This window comes from Papio anubis, chromosome 11, assembly GCF_008728515.1.
Source record: "Papio anubis isolate 15944 chromosome 11, Panubis1.0, whole genome shotgun sequence".
Lineage (NCBI taxonomy): Eukaryota > Metazoa > Chordata > Mammalia > Primates > Cercopithecidae > Papio > Papio anubis.
In genome coordinates, this window is record NC_044986.1 from 39,138,009 (window position 1) to 39,162,469 (window position 24,461).

At 37.0% G+C, this 24,461-nt stretch overlaps 1 protein-coding gene across 1 annotated transcript in view; it reads right to left on the bottom strand.

Annotated features, from left to right (window-relative positions):
- Window positions 1-4,723: 4,723 nt before the first annotated feature.
- Window positions 4,724-24,461, bottom strand: part of LOC101021773 (cytochrome P450 2C18) — a 37,601-nt gene continuing 17,863 nt past the window's right edge. Inside the window, exons 7-10 of the mRNA XM_009215003.3 lie at window positions 17,478-17,619; window positions 13,527-13,714; window positions 7,051-7,192; window positions 4,724-5,226 (exon numbers count right to left, since the gene is read on the bottom strand). Of these exons, the coding sequence (XP_009213267.3) occupies window positions 5,045-5,226; window positions 7,051-7,192; window positions 13,527-13,714; window positions 17,478-17,619 (654 nt within the window). The 3' untranslated portion in view covers window positions 4,724-5,044. The remainder of the gene's footprint in view (window positions 5,227-7,050; window positions 7,193-13,526; window positions 13,715-17,477; window positions 17,620-24,461) is intronic.

Genomic DNA, 24,461 nt, shown 5'->3' on the forward strand with positions numbered 1-24,461 from the left:
CGATAGCTGAATTCAACAAGATGTATAAAGAACAGGAACTATTACTATGGAAATGATTCCCAAAAAATGAGTAGCAGGGATACCTCAGTAACCCATTCTTTAAGGCCAACATCATCCCAATATCAAAACTTGGTACACACACACACACACACATACACACACAAATGCCCACAAATTCAGGTCAATATCCTTGACAAATATTGACGCAAAAGTCCTCAACAAAATTCCAGCAAACTGAATCCAGCAGCACATTAAACAGTTAATCCACTACAGTCAATTAGGCTTTATCTCTAATATATGATTGGTTTAATGTACACAAATCAGCAAACATGATTCATTGCATAAACAGAATTAAAAACAAAAACTATGTGATTATCTCAATATATGCAGAAAAGGCCTTTGATAAAATCCTACATCCCTTCATGTTAAAAAACCCTCAACAAAGCGGGCTTTTAAGAAACATGCGTCAAAATAGTAAGAGCCATCTTATCTAGTAAACAATAGTAATTTAAAAAGAAACAGAGAAAGACAAAGGAGGAATAAAGAAAAGAATAAGAGTGATCAAAGACACACCCACAGCCACATATACTGAATGAGCAAAAGCTAGAAGCATTTCCCTTAAAAACAGGACCAAGACAAGGTTGCCATCTCTTACCACTCCTATTAAACATGGTATTGCAAGTCCTAGCCAGAGCAATCAGGCAAGAGAAAGAAATAAAACTCACCCAAATTGGAAGACAGGAAGTCAATCTATCACTGCAGATGATATGATTCTATGCCTCGAAAACCCAAAGTCTGTTCCCAAAAGCTCCTTGATCTGATAAATAATTTCAGCAAAGTTTTGGGATATAAGATTTATGTACAAAAATTCATAGCATTTCTATATACCAACAACATCCAAGCTGAAAGCCAAATCAAGAACACAATCCCATTCACAATAGCCACAAAAAGAACACAATACCTAGGAATACAGCTAACCAGGGAAGTGAAAGAACTCTATAAAGAAAACTACAAAACATTGATGAAAGAAACCAGAGACGACAGAAGCAAGTGGAAAAACATTCCATGCTAATGGATTAGAAGAATCGATGTTATTAAAATGGTCATACTACTCAACACAATTTACAGATTCAATGCTATTTCTATCAAACTATCAATGACATTATTCTCAGAATTAGAAAAAGCTATGCTAAATTTATATGAAACCAAAAAAGAACCTGAATAGCCAAGGCAATCCTAAGCAAAAAGAACAAAGATGAAGGCATCACATTACCTGACTTCAAACTATGCTATAAGGCTACAATAACCAAAACAGCATGGTACTGGTACAAAAACAGACACATAGACCAATGGAACAACATACAGAGCCCATAAATAATGCTACACACCTATATCCATCTGATCTTCAACAAAGTCAACAAAAACAAGCAATGGGAAAAGGACTCCCTCTTCAATAAATGGTGCTGAAATAATTGGCAAGCCATATGCAGATGACTGAAAGTGGATCCCTTCCTTACACTATATACAAAAGTCAAGATTAATTAAAGACTTATATGTAAAACCTAAAACTATAAACACCTCAGAGGATAATCTAGGAAATACTATTCGGGACATAAAGCCTGGCAAAACTTTCATGATAAAGATGCCAAAAGTGATTGCAACAAAAGCAAAAATTGACAAATGAGACCTAATTAAACTAAAGAGCTTCTCCACAGCAAAAGAAACTACCAACAAAGTAAAGAGACAACCTGCAGAATGGGAGAAAATATTAGCAAACTATGCATCCAACAAAGGTCTAACATGCAGAACCCATAAGGAACTTAAACAAATTAAAAAGCAAAAAACAAACAATCCAATTAAACAGTGGGCAAAGAACATGAACAGACACTTTTCAAAAGAAGTCATACATACATACAGCCAATGAACATTTAAAAATGTCCAACATCACTAACCATTAGAGAAGTGCCAATCAAAACCACAATGACATACTATCTCACACCAGTCAGAATGGCTATCATAATAAAAAGTCAAAAAATAACACATGCTAGCAAGGCTGCAGAGCAAAAGGAATGCTTATAGACTCCTGGTGGGAATGTAAATTAGTTTAGCCACTTTGGAAAGCACTTTGATGATAAATCAAAGAACTTAAAACACAATTACCACTCAACTCAGCAATCCCATTACTGGGTATATACTACCCAAAGGAATATAAATTGTTCTACCATAAAGACATGTACATACATATGTTCATTGCAGCACTATTCACAATAGCAAGAACATGGAATCAACTTAAATGCACATCAATGGTATACTGAATAAAGAAAATGTGTACATATACACTGAGGAATACTACACAGCCATATAAAAGAACAAGATCACGTCCTTTGCAGGAACATGGATGGAGCTGGAGGCCATTATTCTAAGAGAACTAACATAGGAACAGAAAACCAAGTAGTGCATGTTCTCACTTATAAGTGGGAGCTAAACATTGAGAACACATGGGTACAAAGAAGGGAACAACAGACATCGGGGCCTACTTGAGAGTGGAGGGTGAAAATCGAAACACTATCAAGAACTATGCTTATTATCTGGGTGATGAAATAATAATCTGTATACCAAACTCCTGTGACATGAAATTAACCTGCATAAAAAACCTGCACATGTAACTTGAACCTAAAAGTTAAAAAAAGAAATAAACAATAAATCTGAGATTCCTCTGTAATCAATGTAGAGAGAAAAAGTATGTTTGTAGAGAAAAGTTAGACCTGTTATTGGATTGTAGCCTTGTACATTGTTTTCTAGTTCTTGTTATCTACCTACAGGCTAGACTAGATCCTGAATTATTCTAGATTTCTCTAATCCCATTTTCTTCTATGAAATTACTAAAGTTGGGACCTGATACTGTTCCTGAAGCCCTGTAATCTGAAACTAGATTAATTTTAAGGGACGAGCCTCATTCCTGATGTGTGGGGCACACAGAAAATTTACCAAACCTCCCAATGCCCATAACCAGAGACATTAAAATTGCAAACCAGGATGAGAAGTCAATGGCTTCATGGTTTCATGCTATTGACAGCATGTCCCACAACACTGGAAAAAGACTCCGTATTGTAAGACTCTTATCACTATTAATGCCTATGATTTTCACTTAACTTAGAGAATCCTTAGTCCACCTGGAGGGCAACTTTGGAGAGCATTGCTAATACAACCATTGCTCACTCCCTGCTTTAAGCTCAACACAGTCATGGGATTGTAGTGTTGGTGAAAAAGTTGCTCTATATTATCTATTGGTTAAATAAGGAAATGTCTGGTTTATTGCTAATACTACAAGTAATGTAGCTTTCATGTATCCCTTTTATTTTTAAGCTATTTTAATACTTTTAATAGCCATTTCCATTTTCTCTTCTGTAATCTGCCCAATGAAATGACTTGCCCATGTTTCCACTACCTTGGAAGTTTTCCTGGCGTATTGTTTAGTACAAAACATGTCTTTTGCAGGAAAATTGATGGATTTGGGGCCAGTATCATTAGCAAACTAACAGAAACAGAAAATCAAATACCACATGCTCTCATTTATAGGTGGGCATTAAATGATGAGAACTCATGAACACAAAGAAAGGAACAACAGACACTAGGGACAGTATGAGGGTGGAGGGTGAGAGGAGGGAGAAGAGCAGAAAAAAAATGACTACTGAGTACTAGGCTTAGTACCTGAGTGATGAAATAAGATGTACAAAAAAACCTGTGACATGAGTTTACCAACATAACAAACTTGTTTGGACCTCCTAACCTAAAATAAAAGTTAAAAAAAAAAAACAGCAAGTTATATAATATAATGTGTGTCATATAAAGCCAGCATATTAAAGAACCACTATTAATCTCATATATACATGTGTGTATATATTATGTGTACAGACATAGATGTATGTGTTTATAAAACTATACACATGTGTAATCTTACAAATGCACAATAAGTATAAATGGTTTTCTCTTGGAGATGAGCTGAGAAAAAGTTAATGTGTCACTTCTCATTTCATACACTTCAAGACAGAAGGAAGGAAAAAAAGATGACTAGAATTTGATGTCTATGAGTTGTTCACTTGTTTAAGCTTTAGAGTTGACATAAGGCTAATAATTTCAGGATCGTAGCATCTAATTACCATTGCATTTATGTTCAGTAAAACAAAAAAAATAAAAAATAAAAAAAAGTATGCGGTATAAAATAGAAAAAAATAAAACCTGGTGAGGATTTCTGGTTTGCTCTTGTTTGGAAGAGAAAAATAACAGCCATTAACACATGATTAGCAATACGAAAGCATATATTTAGACATGACCTAAGTTGGAAACACAAAGGAAAAAGATTATCCAAATCTTGATCTTGTGTTTACAGTAACACAAAATCAGATCATGAATTCAAATACTTAATGTTCATTCCTCTTATGGCTGATTGTTTCAGTATTTCCCTACAGGTTACAGCTGCTTCTGGACATAATTTTTCTGTTCCAAATCCAGATATCCAGTAATTCTAGGTGATTCTCAGCCAAAACAGCTTTCCTACCCTCTTACCTTTCTCCCTTTTTGTGCTTAACATTATGAGGTCCAGCACAGCCTCTTCACATTCTATTTTCTTTCATTTCTCACTTTCATTTTATTCAAAAGCAAGAAATCTAAGAACTGACCCAGCAAACAATAATCCTTTTTATCTAGAACATGCAGAGAATAAATGGCTCTGAATTGTCATTTATTAATCATTTTTCTTTGTTTTATAGTGATAACATATTAACAACTCAGCAGTAGATAGGTATTAGCATATGTGGTGGTCAATACAAGTGTTACAGAGTGTGGAGAATAGCAGATATATGTATGCAGTGACCCAAGAAACTCTCTTTAATGGGGGTTGTTCACTGGATCTTGAGGGAATGGGAAGATGTGGGTTGACAAGTCAGAGAAGATATCTCTCATAGTGGGAAGGAAGAGGGTGATGGCCCCGATAAGGGAGAATTGCAGGTGACAGCACAGCAGCAGCCAGACCATCTGCCCTTCTTCAGACAGGAATGAAGCAGAGCTGGTACAAGGGTGGCACACGACCAAATGCATTGGCAATGGGGGTGATGTCAATATCCTTCGGGTCAACCTGAGATTTCAGGTTAAAGTTCTGCAAAATGGTGGTCAGGAATAAAAACAGCTCCATGCGGGCCAGGCCCTCTCCCACACACATCCGTTTTCCTGTAAATAACAGACATAGGCGATTTGTTCCCTGAACATTAGGTCACGAACAGTCACAAAAAGTATGCAGTAACTATTTGATAAATGATTAAATAGATGGATGGATCAAAGGCAGAATGGCTGGAAGGAAGGTTGGATACACAGAAAGAAAAATGGATACACTTCCTATCTACTTAATATCTTATGTTACTAAGTACCCTTCACTCAACAAATATTTATAGAGTATCGCACTATGCCATGCCCTTCACTAAGTATTCCCACATTATAACTGCTCTTTTGACACTACTAGTTTCCATCAGTCTTTTTCTGCAAATGCACTCACAGGGAAGAAGGGCTGAAAGGAGAAGGCTCATATACTGTGTTCCCCTTTGTACCTCTGGCACAATATTTAGCCAAAGATTTTTTCCTAATGTACTTTCAAAAGTACATGTCTAAACATGTCACTCTCTCACTTTACAACTTTAAACGACACCCAACTGTCCTATGGGATAAGGGCCAAATGGCTTGACCTGACTCTTCCCATTCTGTTTCCAGGCTGACATTCTATATCACATCTTCCATTGTTCATCTCCTCCACTCTCAGCTCCAGGCATATCCATTCTTCATCAATCTCCAACACACCACAAAGTTTCAAGTGTTATCCCTTGCTGTCCCATCTGTCTAAAAAGCTCTACTCTTATGCTTCCTTCAGAATTTATGTCTCATGTCATTTCCTCTTTTTGATTTCTGTGATCCCTAGTCAATAGAAACTCACCCTCTCTAGGTTTCCTCATCATATTCATGCTTCCGCTGAAGCATGAATCACCTGGAATTCTATTATCTGTGTATTTGTTTTTCTATCCTGCTAAAACATGAGATCCTTAAAAGGTATCAGTTCTTGACATTATTAGTGTATACAGTGCCAGATCCAAAGCAGAGATCAAAAGCCAGAGAAAAAAATGAAGGGAACTCTATGTCCACAGACTCACCACACACTTTAGCTGTAGAGATTGAATATCCAAGATGTATGATCATGAGTGGAGGGAGATCAAGGTACTCTGGAATAATCACAGACTATTCTTCCATATTCTCAGGGTTTCCTGACCCTGAAATTTGTTGGCAGGTGCTAACCACCTAGATCTACAAAAAATGTCCTGCTACTGTGGTCCATTACCTCTGTAAAAGTTCCCTGCCTTCTCTTCTTGTCCGGCTTCCTGCTCCAATGAGGTAGCTTAAGTTTCCTTCCTCTTGGAAGTGTTATGGCCTGTGAATGAGCAGGAAGCAGGCAGCTTCCCCTGCTGAGCTCCCCAACATCCTGTGCTTTCCCCTCTGGCAGCCTTCCTCCTACTATATTACAATGATCTGTTTACTTGCCTACTTCTCTAAATCAGAAGTGAGCCTCTTAGGAGCCCATTCTCTGCTCTCAGATATTTCTGAGCTCAGATACCTAGAGCTCAGTCTAGGGAGCAAAGGACACCACAGGGCAGATATTCAAAGTCATGGAATTAGATATCTTTCTCATAGCAGATGAGAAATGTCTAAATAAGTTTCACCCAGTAAGAGGAGCTCTTGGGTAGCTCAGTGATGTATCTAGAGGCAGAATTAAATTAACCTACACTCTAGCTTTTTCAGTTTGAAAAACTGGATCAACTCCCCAAAGCCCCATTAATGTGGCCCAATAATGGGGATGTTCATCAGCAGGGAAATCGCATAGGCATAGGGAACGGTGTTAATGATCTGCAAAGCAATTCAGCCAGACCCCACAGGAGGCATCATGTAAGAGTCAAATGATCCCAAAAAGGTATCATGTCACCTGAAGGACAGATGAAAATGAGTATCTATTACCTGCTGAGAAAGGCATGAAGTAGTCACTTTTCTTAAAGTTGCCACTCCTATCCAGAAAGTGGCCAGGGTCAAACATCTCTGGGTTGGGGAATTCTTTGTCATTGTGCAGCACAGAAGTCAGTGATGTTATTATGGTCGTGCCCTGGAAACAGCAAAACAGACAAACTAAGTTATAAAGAAGTCAAAGAGTGGGAAGAAGCAATGGAAATCACCTAGTCCAATTTCTTTGATCAATAGATAAGAAAATTGAGGTCCAAAGAAGTTACATTCCCACGCAGACAGACCTAGTAAGAAGCATGATGAATTTAAGGCAAGTGGCAGTGACTTTAATAAAGTCTCCTCCAATTAATTGCATTTGAAGTCCTGAGCATTTGAGTACATGGGGGCATCCTTCTGAATCCCCTGTTTATCATCAAGCTTGGACCCTGGTGTACATCCCCACTTGCTGTCGTATTTCATCACCTCAGTTTTCACACATCTCACACATGGATTACCTTTTTTTGTTGTTGTTTGTTTGCAGGATTGTTACACGGGTATATTGTGTGATGCTGAGGTTTGGGGTACAAATAATTCCATCACCCAAGTAGAGAGCACAGCACGCAACAAGTAGTTTTTCAACCCTTCCTTCCCTCCAGCCCCCATCTAGCAGTCCCCAGTGTCTACTGTTGCCATCTTTATGTCCGTGAGTACCGATGTTTAACTCCCCCTTGTAAGTGAGAATGTACAATAGTTGGTTTTCTGTTCCTGCGTTAATTCACTCCAACTGCATCTATGTTGCTACAAAAGACAATATTTCATTCATTTTTATGTCTGCATACTGTTTCCTGGTGTATTTGTACCACCTTTTCTTTATCCAGTCCACTGTTGGTGGGCATTTAGGTTGATTCCAATCCTTTGCCATTGTGAATAGTATATTTTGCCTTTTAATCATTGCTATTCTGACTGATGTGAGATGGTATCCCATTTTGGTTTTGATTTGCATTTCTCTGGTTAGTGATGTGAAGCATTTTTTCATGTTTATTGGCCACTTGTATATCTTTTGAGAAGTGTCTGTTCATGTCTTCCCCACTTTTTAATGGCATTGTTTTTTGTTTGTTCAATTGTTTAATTACCTTATAGGACATTAGACCATTGTCAGATGCATACTTGGTAAATATTTCCTCCCATTCTGTAGGTTGTCTGTCTACCTTGTTAATAGTTAACTTTTGTTATGCAGAAGTTCTTTAGTTTGTAACTAATGTATCAATTTTAATTAACATATCAATTTTTTTTCATTGTGATTGCTTTTGAGGACTTAGTCATGAATTCCTTCCCAAGGCCAATGTCCAGAATGGTGTTTCCTAGGTATTTCTCTTGCAATTCTTAAAGTTTGATGTCTTACATTTAAAACTTTAATCCATCTTGAGTGCATATTTGTATATGGCGAAAGGATAGGGTCCAGTTTCATTCTGCATATGGCTACCCTGCCATCCCAGCATCATTTATTGAATAGGGAGTCCCTTCCCACTGTCTATTTTTTGTCAGCGTTGTTGAAGATCAGATGGCTGTAGATATGCAGCTTTATTTCTGGGTTCTCTATTATGTTTTATGGGTCTGTGTGTCTGTTTTTGTACCAGTACCATGCTTTTTTGGTTACTGTAGCCTTATAGCATAGTTTGAAGTCTGGTAGCACGATGACTCCAGCTTTGCTCTCTTTGCTTAGGTTTGTTTCAGCTATTCAGGCTCTTTTTTGTTTCCATATGAATTTTACAAGAGACACTGGTAGTCTGATAGGAATAGCATTGAATCAGTAGATTGCTTTGGGCAGAATGGCCATTTTAACGGTATTGATTCTTCCAATCCATGAGAATGGAATGATTTTCCATTTGTTTGTGTCATCTACGATTTCTTTCAGTAGTGTTTTGTAGTTTTCCTTATAGAGATCTTCACTGCCTTAGTTAGATGTATTCCTAGGGATTTAATGTTTTGTAGCTATTGTAAATGGGATTGCGTTCTTGATTTGGCTGTCAGCTTGAACGTTACTGATATGTAAAAATGCTATTGATTTTTGTACATTTATTTTGTATCCTGAAACCTTACTGAAGTCATTTATCACTTCCAGGGGCCCTTTTGGCAGAGTCTTCAGGGTTTTCTAGGTGTACAATCATATCGTCAGTGAAGAGAGATAGTTTGATTTCTTCTTTTCCTATTTGAATACGTTTTCTTTCCTTCTCTTGCCTGATTGCTCTGACAAGGACTTCCAGATGAAGATTTTTAAATAGAAGCCTCTGCTGGCGCTTAAAGAGTCAGGAGAATTTGGAATCTGTTCATAGGGTTTTTTTAAATGGAGGTCTGATCTATTAAAAATGACTTCTGAGATAATATCAACAAGTACACTAAAATCAATTGAAGGGTTGATCACAGAAGTGTTATACGTTTCTTTTCATTAAAACATGTGGGAGAACTCTTCATTATAGATGAACCCAACCTAAAAAACACATAAGGAATGATAAAAGTAGAAAAATCATCATTTTTGCAGCCATTCAGGTAGGACCATAGATTCAAGCAAGGATCATCCGTTAACTTTAAAACTACTGGGTAAATTAATTGGGAAAGTAATATTCACAAGACCTTAAAGTACCATGCCATCTTTTTATTAACTGTATGTGAAAAACAGAACCCCAACAATGGAGAGACTAGCAGACACACCGTTACAAAATGTGGACCGCACATGTGATGCAGTAGCACATATATAACATCACCTACGTAACTTTCTTGCCAAAAACACATAACTGGAATCTACTTGTCAAAAAAGCATTCAAACAAAACCAGACTGAGCAACATTTTACATAACAAGGGGACAGGACTTTTAAAAACTGTCAGTGTATTAAAGTGAAACAAACTAAAAAAAACTGTTAGTAATGAGAGATGACTAACAAAACAAGATAACCAAATTAAAAGCTTGTTCCTTGACTGGACTACAGGAAGTCCACCAAAAAAAAGCTATAAGAGATATTTTAGTATAACGGGGAAAATGTAATTGTAAGATATTAGATAATATTAACCTATTGATAATAATTCATTGAGTGTGAATGTTATTATTATTATTATGTAGGAGAAAGTCCTTGTTTTGGGGAATTATATACCGAAGTACTTAGGTGTTAAATGTGACAGATTAGATTACATAGGTAGATAGATGATAGATAAATGCAGATAAATGTACAGAGTAAAATGTAGATGTATAAACATTTCCATATATTATATGTATACTATATGCCTACACACAAATATATTCATTCTAGAAAGATATCATGATACATAATAGTTGCTATAGATTTTCTAATACTCCCAATAATGTGGGAGTGGGGAGATACCAAATAATTGAATACGTGATATTTCTTTTCTTTTTTCCTTTTTTTTTTTTTTTGAGACAGGGCCTTGCTCTGTCACCCAGGCTGGAGTGCAGTGGTATGACCATAGCTCACAGCAGCCTCAACCTCTCGGGCTCCAGCAATCCTCCCACTTCAGCCTCCCAAGTAGCTGGGACTACAGGCACATGCCACTACACCCAGCTAATTTTTTTTATTTTCTGTAGAGATAGGGTTTCACTATGTTGCCCGGGCTGGCCTCCAGCTCCTGGGTGCAAATGATCCTTCCACTTTGGCCTCCCAAAGTGCTGGGATTACAAGTGTGAGCCTCCACACCTAGCTGGCCTTTTCTTTAGCAAAACATAAATATTTATACAAAGTATGATAAATAAGGAATAAAAATACATTCAATCCATGCAAGTAAAGGTTTAGCCAAATGAAATTGCACCCACCTTAAATTGTTTTTAGCTATTCAGGCTTTTAGTACAGCATAATTGAGAATGAGATATTTCCAACCCTGTATTACAGAAAATTAAAAACTTAGATATGTGTTGTGTAATATGGTAGCCATGAATAATCCATGGTTATTTGTATTTAAATTTAAAGTAATGAAAACTAAATAAAATGTTAATTCCAGTTCCTTAGTTGCATTCATTACATTTCCAGTGCTCAATAGGTACCTGTGTCTAGTGGATTCCACACGGCACAATACAGACATTCAGAATTCCCTCTTCCCTATAAGATGGCAATAGTGACTTCATCCTTAACAAACTCCAATCCTTTTTCCTCTCAAAGTTAAATTTTTGCTATTTTATTTCTTTATAATGGCATAATGTACTTGCTTCAAGTGGAATGGAGCAACTTGCAGCATAGCAACTAAAAAGTCTCAGTAAACACAGAAGCCATGTGTTAGAAGGCACTGGAAAAGCTGCTGAGACAAAAATTACTCAGGGTTGCAGACATAGGGGAACCTCAGAGAGGTCAGCTGATGGCTACAGTCAATTTCTGACTGTGTTTCATACGTTTATTGTGGCACTATTCACAATAGCAAAGACTTGGAACCAATCCAAACGTCCATCAGTGATAGACTGGATTAAGAAAATGTGGCACATGTACACCATGGAATACTATGCAACCATAAAAAAGATGATTTCATGTCCTTTGCAGGGACATGGATGAAGCTGCAAACGATCATTCTCAGCAAACTATCACAAGATCAGAAAACCAAACACCGCATTTTCTTACTCATAAGTGGGAGTTGAACAATAAGGACACAGGATAGGAACATCACACACCAGGGCCTGTAGGGGGTGGGGGGGGGGCCTAAGGGAGGGATAACATTAGGAGAAATACCTAATGTAGGTGACAGGTTGATGGGTGCAGCAAACCACCATGGCACGTGTATACCTATGTAACAAAACTGCACATTCTGCACATGTATCCCAGAACTTAAAGTATAATAAAAAAATTGAAAAAAAAAATTTTTCAACCGTGTTCATATCTAATTCTGAATGAAGGTAGAAGGTGTTGCATAATTCTGTCTGCCTAGCACAGGAGGGATGAACCCTTTCTGGAAGAAGATGAACTTCATCTGACGTTCTGCATTTTTTCATATGTCATAACTGGCACTTAACCAAAACTTATGAGTCACTCCAAAGACAGAACTAAGTGAGCACAAAAAGAAGAGAGAGTGAGAAAAGGTTATAAAAACAATCATAATAGGGAACATTATCTTCCTTATTTTATAAAGCCAACATTTCCTCAATATCAGAAATCTGACAAGAAAATTTTGAGGAAGAAAAATTGCAAACTGATGTCTCTCATAAATATAAGTTCAAACAACCTGAAAAAAACGTAGCGAATAAAATCCAGCTGTGTATGTCTCTGTGTGTGCATTTGTGTGTATTTTAACTAATATATATATTATATGTATATGCAGGACAAAATATATGGCCATATTAATTGATGCAGAGACTCCATTTGATCAAATTGTATAAACATTCATGACCAGAAAAAAATCATCAAAAGTAGGAGAAGGCAACCTTCTCTAATCTGATTTTTTAATTACAAAAATATACATAAAACATTGTTCTCACTGGTGAGATGTTAAACCTCCACTCATCCTGAACATCATACGTGAAACAAGGATGCCCACCATCATGAATTATTCAACACTGTCCTGGAAATCCTAACCGTGAAATAAAGCAATAAAGATAAAATTGAGTTATAAGAATTGAAAAATAAGAAATAAATATTAAAACAGATCACAGGATACATAGAAATTACAAATAAATTTACAAACAAAACATTAGCAATGCTAAGTAAATTTGCTTGATGTAAGATCATCAAAATAATAAAATCGATTATATTTCCATGTGCCAGAAACAAAGAAATGGAAAAGGCATTTTTTTGAGTATATTATTTAAAAGCCAGGTGCAGTGGCACACATCTCTAATCCCAGCTACTTAAGAGGATGAGGTGGAGGATTTCTTGAGCCAGAAGATCAATCTGTGCAACATAGCAAGACTCTGTTTTGAAAATATTTTTAATATTATATAGATTTATTTTATATTATATATTACATATTTACCATTATATATTATATACACAACTTACAATTACATGAAAATATCATTTATTTCAGAAAAAAATATAATACATGTGAAAGCCACTGAACTGAAGACAAAACATTACTGACAAAATAGAAGAAAGTCCAAATAAATTAAGAGCATAATCATATCCACGAATTGAAAGATTCAACCTGTCAGGACCTCAATTCTTTCTTAATTGATCTAAAGATTTAATGTCACCATGATAAAAATCCCAGCACAGTGTTTTGGGAAATTGACAAATTGATACTTTAAACATTTATTTGGAAATGTAAACACCTGAGAATAGCCACAAAAAATTATTACAGAAGCAGAACAAATTTGGAAGACATAAACTGCTAGATACTGAGAACTGTTATAAACCTTCATAGGAACAAACTGGAATGGAAACAGCAGAGTCCAGAAAGCTGCCCCAAGCATGAATTTTACACTTCTCTCATCGTGTGTTGTTAGAGGATTGGGACCATACTACGAATCTGGGGACTTCAAGAGCATGGAGGTGTAGGAGAAACAAACTTACCTTAGGGATGAGGTAGTTTCTGAATTTAACATCACAGGTCACTGCATGGGGCAGGTTGGTGGGGATGAGGTCAATGTATCTCTGGATCTCGTGCACCACAGCATCTGTGTAGGGCATGTGACTCCTGTCCTGCATGCAGGGGCTCCGGTTTCTGCCAACCACACATTCAATCTCTTCCTGGACTTTAGCTGGTAAGACATAAGTAAGAAATGATGGAAAAGGACAAAAATGGCACATTTGCTGTAGCAATTCAGGTTACAAGAAGCATAATGAAGGGGTCCCAACATCATTATAAACTTAAATTATAGGACTGAAAGTACACCTAGACTTAGAGAAGAAATTACTACATTATAGATACATCTAACTCTGCTACAAGCTAAGTATTAAGATAAATCTGTAACCACCTACATATTAGCATACAGGATAATCAGTACAAATATAAATGATAAAATGCTTCAAAATATAAATATTTAGTATATTATAAACTCAAGAAATTACTGTTCTTGAAGAAAGAAAAAAATCCAATTAATGTTGTATCAGAATAATATATAACGTTTTAAAACTTTAATTCTACTAACAGATCTATATGTATGGGCAGATTTGTGTATTGTGTGCATATGTTTATTTGAAACTTGAAATGATACTCTCTCTCATCCTCACACTCCACAAAGGTGGCCATGCTGAAACATTCTAGAAGTTTCTTCTGAAATTTATATTCATATTTCTAAATAATGACTCTCTTTTGATATTTTTAATTTATTTTTAGAAAATTTCTAAAATTTCATGGTAAGAAAGATGAGGACTTTCTCCATCACCTTCCCATAACAAATAGACACACACGCACAAACAGAAACACACACACACACTCACACTTCCCCCTACTCTAGTTTCCCCAGTGTATTTATATCACATTTGTATTATATTAATACTCATGTTCACATCATTATTATTTCATAAATATTGATCACAAGTGGGGCTGCTGTAATTATGTCTCCTTTTTTGTATATTCTTGGACTTAAGTGTGTCTATTTCAATTCTAATTTTATGCCAATTTAGAATTACTGCGAATGCTCAGAAATGTTTCAAACTCTCACTAATAATTCTCTAAATACTAAAAATAATCAAATAATCAATCAACTTCTCTTTGCCCTTAATGTCTTCCCTCACACCTCCATTATCCACCTGGTCCATTCTAAAGCATTTGTTTTCTAGGCTGGGTGTCCAGCAGCCTCCCTGACACTTCCATCCTCCTACATGAAGTCTCCTGAGACCTGCAGTCCATGACTTCCTCTGACTTGGTTTCAGATATTTAGATGGAAAATATTCTCTAGTATCTAAGAAAATAAACACAAAGGATAAAATTTTTTTGCCCACTTGCAGGTCTGAAAATATTCTTTATCTAAAAATACACAAGATGACAGCTGCTCTTGAGAATTCTAATGTCATTCTGATTCCTGATCCTTTATAGGTGAACTAATTTATCTCTGAATGTTTTTATCACTTTCCCTTTAACTCTGATGTTCTAAAATTTCATGGCCTGGTGTCTTGGATGAATATTTTCCATTTCATTCACTTTGCTGGACATTTGGTAAGAATTTTCTATCTAAATGGTGAAAAATGGAGGTCTTTCCACTGGTGCTACTTATTCTCAGGAGTTTACACCTGGCTGCTGAATTTTAGGAACAAGATGCAGAAAGGCACTAAAGGCCTCAGAATTCAAGTGGACTCTTACTTAACCCCTCACTCTTTCCCTGTCTCTGTCTGTTGTGTATGAGTGAGCCTCTTAGGTTCAGTTTCTCTAGAGAGTGAACCTCCCTTTACTGTGGGGAAAAAACAATTAGTTGACAAATGAAGTTGTGGAGGGAATCTAGGCTGGGAGAATTTTCTGTTTTCTGCCTCATTCTCCCTCTGTGTTCTTTGGGTCTTGGTTCTTTTGAATACTCAGCCTTACAGGGACTATAGCAACACAAATTCTTATGACCCTTAGGTTGCAACTTCAATCTCTCTGCCAAATTGGTTACCATCCTTCTATCTGCTCCCTGTGTCTCAGAAGTTTGTTAAAGACTTGATGGTTGTACTCTAACTTTAACAGGAGTAATTCTCATATGTAATAAATTTAACATCATTTCAGTGTGATTCTGACCCCAGAAAAACAAATGTGTGGCTAATAGGCTATGCAGAGCCAGAATCTGCTCATAGATAAATACAAAATTTGAAGAAAAAAAAAAAGTTGTTTGTAAAAGATAAAATTATTGATCCTAAGAAAAAATATTGACAAGTACCATTTTTCTAGGTGCAAATTTTGATAATCATAAAACTCCTCAGGCACATTTTCTACTTAAATAGCATACACCTTTATTATACAGCTACATGCTTAAAATACTTCCCAGACTACGCAGATTTTCTCAGGCTATCTCATCAAATTTCTAGAATATCCACTATACACTTCAATAAATAGTATTTCCCAAAGAATCAAAAATAGAACTATCCTTTGATCCAGCAATCCCACTACTGGGTATCTATCCAAAATAAAAGAAATCATTTTATCAAAAAGACATCTGCATTCATATGTTTACTGCAGCACTATTCACCAAGGCATATTCATAAAATCAACTAAAAAGTTATGTGTGGGGTTTAAAAATCTGCATCTAGTAGTGTCACACACACACACACAAACTCATACCATGCACTACTACTCAGCCATGTAAAAGAATGAAATCATGTCTTTTGTGGCAACATGGATGGAACTGGAGGCCATTATCCTAAGTGCAAAGACTCAAAATAGAAAGTCAAAAACCACACGTTCTCACTTACAAGTGGAAGCTAAACATTGGGTACACAGAGACATACAGAGTGGAATAATAGACACTGGAGATTCCAAAAGGTGGAAAGCTGGGAGGGAGGTGAGGGATGAAATGTTACCTATTGGGAACAATGTACACTATTCAGGTGATGGGTACACTAAAAGTCCATACTTCACCATTAGGGAATAGATTCATGAACGCAATTGCACTTGTACCCCTAAAAAAATAGAAATTTACCAAAACATTAAAAAATGGTATCAAACCAACCATAAAAGAATTGCCAATAATAAAAATTAAAAATAAAAAGAGTCTCTGTCTTTACTGTCCCAGCATTAAAACACTACATTTTCAGAATAAGAGAAGATCTGTAAGAGCATACCTGGCTGGGCACAGTGGCACACGCCTGTAATCCCAGCACTTTTGGAGGCTGATGTGGGAGGATCATTTGAGGTCAGGAGTTCGAGACCAGCCTGACTAACATGGTGGAACCCTGTCTCTACTAAAAATACAAAATAATTAGCCAGTGTGCTGGGTATACCTGTAATCCTAGCTACTCGGGAGGCTGAGGCAGGAGAATCACTTGAACCGGGGAGGCGGAGGTTGCAGTGAGCCAAGATTGCACCACTGCACTTCAGCCTAGGCGACAGAGCGAGACTCTGTCTCAAAAAAAGAAAAAAAGAGCATATCTATTACTCAAAGTGTTCTGTTCTGCTGGAAAATGGAATTTTGTAGACATGGTTTTTAGTGAAATAAAATTTCTACTCATTTCAAAAAAGAAATTGCAACAAAGTAGTCTCTTCTTAAGAAAACCAACATATAATCCTAGGCCAATTCATCATGTCTGTGCCTGCTACAAATCCTCTCCCATGAAATCTAGACACTTTATTCAGAGTATTTAGTCACTTAAATCCAGGGTTTTATTACTTTTGCTAGTGATCACACTGTCTTCACCTCTCTCAGTCCCTCTTCCCTGTTGTGCAAATTCATCTCATTCTTACCCCTTCATCGTATTTAGACAACTTAGAGCCAATGGCACAGAAATTTCAATAATGAAGCTTCTCTAAGAGAAACAAGATGGAGGACAATAGCAGTGTCTTCCCAACATCTTTTCTGAAAATCACCCTGCTCACCTATGGTATCATCATACCTGTGACCTCTGGGTACTTCAGCAGGAGCAGAAGTCCAAATCTTAGGGTGGTGCTTGTTGTCTCTGTTCCAGCTCCAAACATATCAGTTACAGTGGCTATCAAGCTTTCAATAGTAAATTCAGACTGTAGATTGTGCTTTTCCTAAAAATTATTTCATCATTTAATTATTTGATAGTGTGCCAGCATATGAAAGTACAAAAAATCCAAAATATATCAGGTTGTTCTAAAGATAAGGAAATTTGGAAACTACAGAGTGCAGTATTAAAACTACAACAATTGCACAGTGTGGCAGAGAATGTAAAATAGTTCATTTCCCATTCCTGCTTATCCATTGCTTGCCTAAAAATTCTATTTCCAAGTATAGAATGTTCTCACTTATAAGTAGAAGCTGTGTTGGCCACGAAACATATTTCTTGTCTATGACACATAAGCAGGTACCTGCTGATGGTACTTTCTCTCTCTCCTTTTTACTCAAAGCACATATATGAAGGTAGAGGTGGTATAGATATCACCTTGGAACACGAGTATTTAAGAATCATAACAAAGCCATCTGTGGTGGCTCATGCCTGTAATCCCAACACTTTGGGATGCCGAGGCAGGAGGATCACTTGAGTCCTGGAGTTTGACACCAGCCTGGGCAACAAGTGAGACTCCCTGGCTCTAAAAAAAAAAAAAAAAAATCAAAAAATTGGCCAGGCATGGTGGCTCATGCCTGTAATCCCAGCACTTTGGGAGGCCAAGACAGGCAGGTCACCTGAGGTCAGGAGTTTGAGACCAGCCTGGGCAACATGGTAAAATATAGTCTCTACTAAAAACACAAAAACTAGCCAGGCATGATGGCATGCGCCTGTAATCTCAGCTACTTGGGAGGCTGAGCTACGAGAATCTCTTGAACCCAGGAGATGGAGGTTGCAGTGAGCCAAGGTTGCAGCACTGCACTCTATCCTGGGTGATAGAGCAAAACTCCTTCTCAAAAAAAAAAGAAAATCAAAAAACCACATGAATGGCACATATCTGTGGTCCCAGCTACATGGGAGGCTGACGCAGAGAATCACATGAGCCCAGGAAGTCAAGGCTGTAGTGAAGCATGTTCATGCCACTGCTCTTCAGCTTGGATGGCAAAGAGAGATCCTGTCTCAAAAAAATAATAATAATAATCAAGATGAAGGTTCGTGTTGTAAGTGTGGGGATCAAAAATGGCAGGCACCTGGTTCTAGGATGCTTCAGGGCTACAGTATTAGTTCTACGCTGTCCAACATGACACACTTTATGTGAAATAAATAAACACATTATTTGTTTAAGCCATGTTAATTGGTTTTTTTCTTATTTGTATACACACGATCTTAATTGCTAGAAATAGAAATAAGTAAATTAGAGACATAAATACATTATAAACCATAATCAAGGGTTTGCAATTCTCAGTGTCACAATAGTGACATTGCAGAATAGGAGGCTCCAGTCTCTCCTTCCACACAAGGATACACAAAATAAATATCCATTCACAGATCAATTGCCTCTGAGAGAAAGTCAGAAACAAGTTGAGAGACTTCTACATACGGGGCAGCAAAAAAAAAAATCCACATAGACTGGGAAGAAAAAGCTACAGCACCAACCTCACCCAGGCACTACACCATACAATTGAGAAGGAATCCCCAACATCCAGCTTCTCCCTGGGGAAAAGAGGGTTTAGACCACACATTAACACCCTAACTCTAAGGTTCCCCACAGCTATCTACTTAACTTACCAACTCTGGGAGGAGAGAGGGCTAAGTATGCAGGAGTCTCTCTCTAGACCACCAGAAAAAGTACCAGTATTATATTGGCAAACAAGCACTTCCAGAGGTTTAATTTTCTAGGATCAGGACAGAGAAAGGGATGAAGCTCAAAAGTCCAAGTTTCTGCCTAGATGAGACTTATTAGCATGTTCTGTAAATTGCTGTTCCTGACAGTGGAGCTTCTAACTAGCCTCAACACAAGTCCATATATGACAAGTGCACAGCTAACCTCATATTCAATAGTAGAAAGTTGAGGGATTTTCCTGTAAGATCAGGAAAAAGATATGTATGCCCACTCTCACTACTTCAATACAACACAGTATGGGAAGTACTAGCCAGAGCATGAGACAAGAAAAGTAAATGAAAGACATCCAAATAAGAAAAGAAGTAAAATTGTCTCTGCTGATGGCATGATCTTACATACAGAAAATCTTAAACACATCATCAAAAAACTCTTAGAACTGATAATTAAATTCAGTAAAGTTGCAGGATACAAAATCAACACACAAAAATTGATAGTGTTTCTACACGCTAACAACAAATGATATGAAAAAGAAATTTTAAAAGCAATCCCATTTACAATCGCATCAAAGAAATAAAGTATTTAGGAGTAAATTTAACCAAAAAAGTGAAAGTCACTGAAAAATATAAAATATTAATTAAAAAATGAAGAAGACACAAATTAAAAAGAGATACCATATGCATGGATTGGAAGAGTTGATATTGTTAAAATGTCTATACTATCTAAAGCAATTTACAGTTTCATTGAAATCTCTATCAAAATTCCAATGTTATCTCTCATAGATACAGGAAAAGTCATTGCAAAAAAATTCATATAGAACCACAAAAATACCCAAATAGCCAAGGCAATCATTAGTAGAAAAGAACAAAGCTGGAGGCATCACATTACCTGATTTCAAGCTGTACTACAAATTCATAGTAATTAAAACAGCATGGTACTGGCATAAAAATTGATACATCAACCAACAGAATACAATAGAGGGCCAGAAAAGAACTCATGCCACTACAATTGATTTTAGACAAAGGTACCAAGAATATGCAATGGAAAGGGGACAATCTCTTAAACAAATGGTGAGAAAACTGGATATCCATATGCTAAATAAAATTGAATGCTTATCTCACACCATATACTCAAGCAACTCAACATGAGACTTAAATATAACACCAGAAACTGTGAACTACTAGAAGAAAAGATTGAAGAAAAACTACAGGACATTGATCTGGGCAATAATTGTTTAGATTTTACCCCTAAAGCAGAAGCAACAAAAGCAAAGATAGACACATGGGATTAAGTCAAACTAAAAAGCCTCGGCACAGCAAAGGAAAAAACAGAGTGAAGAGACAACAAATGGATTAGGAGAAGTATTTGTAAGCCCTGTATCTAATAAGGGATTAATATCCAAAATATATAAGAGGGCTGGGAGCGGTGCCTCATACCTGTAATGCCATCACTTTGGGAGACCAAGGCAGGTGGATCACCCAAGGTCGGGAGTTCGAAACCAGCCTGGCCAACATGGTGAAACCCACATCTCTACTAAAAATTTAAAAATTAGCCAGGTGTAGTGGTGCATGCCTCTAATCCCAGCTACTTGGGAGGCTGAGGCAGGAGAATCTCTTGAACCGAGGAGGCAGAGGCTGCAGTGAGCCGAGATTGCACCACTGCACTCCACTCCACCCTGGGCAACAGAGTAAGACTCTGTCTCAAAAAAAACCTATATATATATATACACACACACACACGATCATATATATGGAACTTAACTCTATAGAAAGAAAATAAATAATCCAATTAAGAAATGGGCAAATCACCTGAATATTTCTAAAAAGAAGACATATGAGTGATTAAGAGATACATGAAAAAGATGCTCAACACTAATCATTAGAAAGTTACAAATTAAAAACAGTGAGATATCACTTCACATCTGTTAGAATGGCGATTGTCAAAGAGAAAAAAAACAAGTGTTGGTGAAGATATGGAAAAAGGGAAACACTTGTGCACTGTTGATGGGAATGTAAGTTAGTGCAACCATTATGGAAAACAGTAAAAGGTTCCTCAAAAAACTAAAAATAGAATTACATGATCCAGCAATTCGGCTTATGGGCATTCACTCAAATGATTTGAAATCAGTATGTCAAAGAGATGTCTGCACTCCCATGTAAACTGCAGCACGATTCCCAACAGCTAATATATAGAATCAGCCTAAGTGTCCATCAATAGATAAATAAAGAAAATGTGGCATATATATACAATAGAATACTATTCAGTCTTAAAAATGAAGAAATTCTGTTATTTGTGATAACAGGAATGGAACTGCAGAACATTATGCTAAGTTAAATAAGTCAGGTCAGGAACAGGAAAACAAATACCATATATTCTCACTTATATGTGGAATCTAAAACAACCGAACTGATAGAAGAGAGTAGAATACTGATTGCCAGAGGGCTTGGGGGTTGGGGGAAAAGGGGAGATGCTAGTCAAAGGCTATAAAGCCTCAGTTAGAATGGAGGAGAAAATCTGATCTCTCTTTTAAAAAATAATAAATTGCACAGCCAGTTGAATATAGGTAATAATAGAGTACAATCCACCTTCCTATCCATGGATATCACATCTATTGATTCAACCAACCTTAAATCAAAAAAAAAAAAATTGGAAAAAGAGGCCAGGAGAGGTGGCTCATGTCTGTAATCCCAGCACTTTGGGAGGCCAAGATGGAGGATTGCTTGAGCCCAGAAGTGCAAGACTAGCCTAGGCAACATGGAAAGACCCTATCTCTACAAAAAAACAAAATTAGCTGGGCATGGTGGCATGCACCTGTGGTCCCACATACTCAGGAGGCTGAGGTGGAAGAATTGCTTGAGCCCAGGAGTTCCAGGCTGCAGTGAGCTATGGTCATACCACTGCACAACAGCTTGGGCAACGGGACAAGATTCTGCCTCTAAAACAAAAAAGAATAAAATTCCGAAAATAAAAGTGTTTGTATTGGACATATACAGACTTTTTTCTTGTCATTGTTCCCTAAAAAATATAGTATAACAACCATTTACATTGTATTAGGAATTATAAGTAATTTAGACTGGGCACAGTGGCTCACGCCTTAAATCCCAGCACTGTGGGAGGCTGAGGCAGGAGGATTGCTTGAGTTCAGGAGGTCCACTCCAGCCTGGGCAAACACAGTGACACCCTATCTCTATAAAAACAAATTTTTAATTATCTGGGCATGGTGGTGTGCACCTGCAGTCCCAACTACTGGGGAGGCTGAGGTGGGAGGATCACTTGAGTCCAAGAGGTCAAACTACAGTGAGCCACAATCATGCCACTGCATTCCAGCCCGGGTAACAGAGCAAAACTCTGAGAAAAAAAAAAAAAAGAATTTAGTTAGACTCAATATTGCCTGCAGACTCATTATGAACTTGGAAATGTGCAAAAGATAACATGGTAGCATATCCAAAATTATGGAGAAAGAGAACAGATTGACAAGACAAGGTGGGGCCAGCCATTATTGTATTCCAGATGTGAGGTAATAATCAACTTGATCTAGTAAACAAGCACAGCAATGAATAAGAATATAGCAACTGAAGAGACACTACAGACATGAAGACAGAGAGTTTAGACATTAACCACCTATACAGGATGAAGGAGAGAGTAAGGGCAATGGAGATGCTTAGGACAAGGGACTGAATGAATTGAGTTCTTATATTTGGTTAGTGAAAAAGTAATTGCAGTTTATGCCATTAATAATAAAATGGAGAGTGGAAGAACAAAGCACTTCGCGAGGCAACTAAGGCTGGTTTAAGATGAGGGAAATGTGTAACACAAAATTGACCATAACAATGGGACAGTTTAAAATACTGATTACAGGGAGTAATTAACATACAAAAAATGATTTCTTCCTATTCAATCCTCTAGAACAGCATTAATTTAATAAGGTTGTTATAATCTCCATGTTACCTGTGGCATGCCTAATATTATGTAATCAACCATCCTCTCAACAGATGTACTTGCCAGACAAAGGTCATCATGCCCATTGGTAACATTTAGAAACTTAACACAGTTTTTTAAGCTTATCAACTCAAAATTACACCAAGGCCAGGAAGAAGAGTAGAGCACTTGTAAACCAATAGTAATATTTCCGTCTGCTTAAGTGAATTTGAAAAATCAGTGGTTATGTACAAATAGCCTATCAAAATTAAGCTAGTTGATAAAAAACATTGTTAAAAGAAATTAAAGAAGACCTAAATAAATGGAAAGACATCCCGTGTTCATCTATTGGAAGACTTAATATTGTTAAAATGGCATTACTTCCCAAATTGATCTACAGATTCAAAGTGATCCATATCAAAATATTTGCTATCTTTTTAATAGAAATTGACAGGATTACCATAAAATTCATGTGGAACTTTACATAACCAAAATAGCTAAGAACCAAAACAATCTTGGGAAAGAACAAAATTGGAGAACTGACACTTTCCAATTTCAAAACTTACATAAAAGCTACCATCATCTAGGTGCATGGTTCACTTCTGTAATCCCAGCAATCTGGGAGGCCAGGACGGGCAAACCGCTTGAGGCCAGTAGTTAGAGACCAGTCTGGACAAAATAGCAAAACCCTGTCTCTGCTAAAAATACAATAAATTAGCTGGCTGTAGTGGCACATGCCTGTAATCCCAGCTACTCAGGAGGCTGATGTGGGAGAATCACCTGAGCACGGGAGGTAGAGGCCAAGATCATGCCACTGCACTACAGCCTGGGCAACCAGAGTGAGACCCTGTCTCAAAAAAAAAAAAAAAAAAAAAAAACGTACTGTCATACTGGCATAAAGAAAGCCATCAATGAAATAGAATTGAGAGTCTAAAAATAAATCCTTGTGTTTGTAGTCAACTGATTTCAACAAATGTACCATGGTCACTCAATGGGGAATGAATGTCTTTTCAACAAATGGTACTAGGACAACTGAATATGCACATGCAAAGAATGAAGCTCTCCCCACACCTCACACTATAACCAAAAATTGACTCAGAATGGATCTTAAACCCAAATGTAAAAGTTAAACTTATAAAACCATTAGAAGAAAACTTGGGGTGAATCTTTGTGATATTGGACTAAGTAATCATTTCTTAAACATGACAAGAAAATTGTAAGAAACCAAGCAAATAAATTGGATTTCACAAAAATTAAAAACTTGTATT